General features: G+C 46.7%; 1 protein-coding gene across 1 annotated transcript in view; it reads left to right on the top strand.

Moving 5' to 3' along the window:
• Positions 1-16: 16 nt before the first annotated feature.
• DSTYK (dual serine/threonine and tyrosine protein kinase) overlaps positions 17-4,339 on the top strand; it is a gene marked incomplete at its 5' end in the record, with an annotated part of 68,266 nt that continues 63,943 nt past the window's right edge. Inside the window, 1 exon segment of the mRNA XM_006159353.3 lies at positions 17-183. Coding sequence (XP_006159415.2) covers positions 17-183 — 167 coding nt within the window.

Below are 4,339 nucleotides of genomic sequence, written 5' to 3'. Positions count from 1 at the left end.
CGCGCGTCTCCGGTCCCTACCGCCGCTACCTGGGACGGCTGAGGCAGAACCTGCGCGAAACCCAGAAGTTCTTCCGCGACATCAAGGACTCCCACCACCACAGTTGTCCCTCCTCCCCCACGGGCGGCGGCGGGGCCCAGCCCGGCCCTGCCGGCGATGTCGCCGAAGCGGGGCTGCAGGCGGGTAAGGAGGGCAGCCCGGAGGAGAGGGCAGGCGAGGCAGACTGGAGGGCTGACCGCACCCCTGCCCCTGCAAAGAAGCCCTGGGAGGGGGTTAGGGGGCAGTCGGGCCGCGTGGCCGGGCCCACGGGCCTGGGCCGGCCAAAGCCGGGATGCAGTGCGTGGGCATCCCTCTGGTGGCGACAGGGGAGGGCGCCAAGGGCTCGGCCAGCCGGGGGCGAGGGGCTCCCGGGAGCAGGAGTTAGGGCCGCGCGGAGCAGGCTGTGCGCGGGCTGGACTGGGCTGGGCCCGGCTGGGAGAGGACCGGGTTAATCCGAGTGGGGAAAGTTGCTTGAGCAGGGGGGTGGGCCCTTGTGGTCAGAGCCCCAGGTTAGGGATGGACGGATGGAGGAGAGGCAGGACGCAGGGCGGCCCGGGACCCCGAGGAGGCCTGGGGACTGCAGAGGGGGTGTGTGGGTTTGATTGTGTCGGTGAAATGCTTTTCCAACAGTCGTACAGAGGCAGCCCTGTGCAGAAGTAAGGAATGTACGTTAACTAGGATTGGGGGCGGCAAAGGAAATCTGTGAGGGGTGCCAGGGAACTGCGATGGGTGCCAGCGATGTTGCTTGTGCTTATGGTGGAGAAGTTAGACGGGATCGTTCTGGCCCTGAGCCATACGAGAACCAAATATTGAGTTCTGCCGCTCTTGACGCGGTTCTATTTGGGATGCGCCGGAGGCCCCTGAGCACTTAGCATGGAGCACGGTCTTTAATCTTTCCCAATTTCTTGCTTCCTTTTAAACTGTTGCTGGCGGGGAACTGGAGGGTTTGTTAACTACCGCGTCTAATTAGGAAATAATTTAAGTTGGAAGGGAGAACAGACTGGCATCCCACGTGTTGGGGACAACATAGCAAAGAAGCCCATGAGTTTGATTTAGTGGTTCTCAAACTAAAGTGTGCATTAAAATCTCCCCTGGGTGGCAGCAGGTGGCGTGGTAATTGGGGTACTGGACTTTCACATGGCGGACCATGGTTCGAGTCCCAGACCTGGTGGTTTGTTTTCTCATTTTCCCTTGCTCTCTCTGGTCAAATTGAAAATAATAAGTAAAACTAAATATATAACTCTTTTTTAAAAAAAAGCTCTCCAGGGGTGTATTAAAAATACCGTGTTGCAGGCTCTGTCTCTTAAATTCTGACTTAAGTAAGTGTGGTGGTTAGACCTGAAGAATCTGCTTTAATATGAAAAAAGAAAACCCCGGGGATTTTTAAAACGTTTATGTACTTGTCCATGAGAGAGCGAGCGAGCTAGCACCCCCTACAGAGTCTCAATGCCATGATCCACCCACATGCTCCAGATCACTGGCAGGCATACAGAAGGAAGTCTACAGATAAGGACCTAGAGCCCCCCCTGTGGGCCAGTCCTGCAGAGCTAAGGGAACTCAGACCCTGGGGATTCTGGTACAGGTGGTCTGCTAACACACTTTCAGAACATGAATTTAGTTACTGATAGGAAATTTGAACACGAGTATTAGAACTGAACAAATGGTTCTGAGCTTGTGTGTTGGGCCCTGTATTCTTAAAGTTGCATGTTTAATTTCCCTAAATATGACTGGAATTCCAAAAATGGTAGTAAAAAAATAAGATGCTAAGATTCTGGGGCTGGCTGGTAGCTCGGTGGTTAAGGAAATTGGGTCCCACATGGCCAGCTATGGTTCAAGTCCCATCTCCGTGGCTTACAAAACAAACATGCGCATGTGTGCCTGGAATCTTCTCGTTGTCTCTATTTCTGGAGAGCATGCTTGCCCTCTAACAATTAAAAAAAGAAGATACTAAGATTCTGATAGGGCCCTAAATGATATTTTCTATTTTGATGGCCCAGATAGCAATTTTAAAAAGCTTTTATTTTACCACATCAATGAGAAGGGAGAATGACTAGTTTTCTAAACTTGTAGTTTTGACATGTTCAAAGATTTGCTGGAAATGGATAGGGAACTGGTTTCCGTGAGACTGTCAGAACAGGGGATGAGAAGGGCGAATGTTTGCAGAGAATGTGTATTTCAGAATGTGTATTTCCCCCTCTTCCTTCGCAGTGCTTTCCATGTTCACTTATTTTAAGACAGCTATTTATTTTAGGATGACTGCTTTAAAAAAATTGGGGAATAGATTTATTTCAGAGAGAGGAAAGTTTATTTTTCCTTAAAATGTATTTTTAAAAAAAATTTTTAGAGAGGTTTTTGCTATAGCGCATGTGTGCTCACCAGACAGAGAGAGACAGACAAAAAGCGAGAAATCACCCCCCAGGGGGAATGGCTACTCCACAATCTCTTCTTCTCCATTCTCTCTCTGGATCTTGGGCACGCACGCATACATACCCAGCCTGGGGTTTAAGCCCCTGGATCCAGGACTTGAACTGCAGTCGATTACATGAGAGTCCAGCAATGTAACTATTATGCCACCTGCTGGTCCCAAAATGTATTTATTTTGAGAGAGAAAGATAGGCACCGCAGTAGAATCCTCGTACTGCCATCCAGCCCTAGTCTCACTCAGCCAGCTAGGATCCCCGGCATGGGTGCTCCCACCCTCACCCCACCAATGTGCTCAGAGAGGTCCTAGGACGTGAAGCTGGGACACTGAGATGGAGGGCTTCAAGGCACCTTGCGTAGCTCTTGTTTGTATTCTTTAAGAGCCAACTTAAGGAACACAGATATACCTTTGTATTTTGCCTCATTGGCTTTTCTGGTTGACTGCTTCATGAGCTAATCTCTATGTATTTACACGCTTCACCCTCTGGAGTCTGTCCATTCCAAATAAAAACCCAAGAGGGTGCAGATGGCAGGATTGGGAGCAGTTGGGTCTTCTTCCATGAGTTTTATCTTTGGGAGTGAAAATGTACTCAGGGACTATTCGTGAAGTGGCACTTACTATGGATATTTTTGGGGTCCATTTTCCTGGCTCTTCAGTAATCATGTTAGAAAGTAGAAACCACTCCTTTAAAGACAATTAGCTCTTTTCTCCCTTCACAGGCTATCTTTGTAAGGTCAAATTCATTCAGAGACCATCTCAGCTTGCTTTCATGAATGTTGGTTTCTGATTAATAGGAACTTGGAATGTTAAGGAACTCAATTCTTAACCTAACAAACCACTAGAAGGTTTTAATCATCATTTCAGAATGGAATTGGGCCCCTAGGTTGTATGTAATATTGGAGCAAATGAAGAGCAGAGATTAATTCTTAAATTTGAAATTGTCTATCTGTAAGGAGGACAGCAGGGCTGACCCTGTGGTCTGGTGGTTAAGGCAGCCAGAATTCGCATGGCTGACTGTACACATGAAATCCTGGACCCAGCAGCTTGAGAACTAGAAAATTGCTGGGCATGTGTGTATGCATGCCCAAGATCCTGGAAGAAGGGAGAGATGGAGGAGAAGGGATTGCAGCATGACCATTCCCCATGGGAGGAGGTCTCTGCTCCCTCTTTCTCTGGAAAGTACACAGATCCTCTAAAAAAGGATGGCAATAATAGTAAAAAAGAAGTTTCATGTTTCTTTATATACTGTTAGGTCATCAGAAAAGTCATGATGTATTTTTTTCTATGCAAAAATGTGTTAGGACTTTTATGATGACGTAATATTTATAATGCCATATAAGACCAACATTTTATTTCACTTTCAATCAGACAATGAGGAAGGACCCCAAAATAATGCTTCTCTCTTAATTTTGATAGTTTTATATCCACTGGGGTCAGTGTAGAGAATATGTAATGTACGTGATATTTTGGAACTTAAACAGTGGTTGTAATAGAACTACAAAGTGGTATTTATAGCTTGACCTGTGCAAAGCAAACTGAATTGTAAGTGAAGTTTTCTTGATTCACTTCCTCTGCTGCCCAAATTACTGGCTTTCTTTTCACTTTACTGTAGGTGGTGAGAGCCCTCTATCTGTTGATTTTCCTCTGTCAGAGATTCGGAAGTAAGAAGGTAAAGGCTTTGAGCACTCTGAAGAAAGGCGGGAGGAGGTATTACAAAACGGAGGGAAAAGTATTTTTTGTTGCTATTTAAATAATTATTAAATTTTATTTATTATTATTTTTTTAGTTTGACAGAGAGAGGGAGAAAATGAGAAAGCAAGCCTCTAGGTACAGGAGTTGAACCGTGGTTGGCCATGTGGAGGTTCAGTGGCTTAAACA

Source organism: Tupaia chinensis, unplaced genomic scaffold, assembly GCF_000334495.1.
Source record: "Tupaia chinensis unplaced genomic scaffold, TupChi_1.0 Scaffold000627_1, whole genome shotgun sequence".
In the NCBI taxonomy this organism is placed as follows: domain Eukaryota; kingdom Metazoa; phylum Chordata; class Mammalia; order Scandentia; family Tupaiidae; genus Tupaia; species Tupaia belangeri.
The sequence above is the reverse complement of the archived record's forward strand: the minus strand, read 5'-3'. Positions and strand labels throughout refer to the sequence as shown.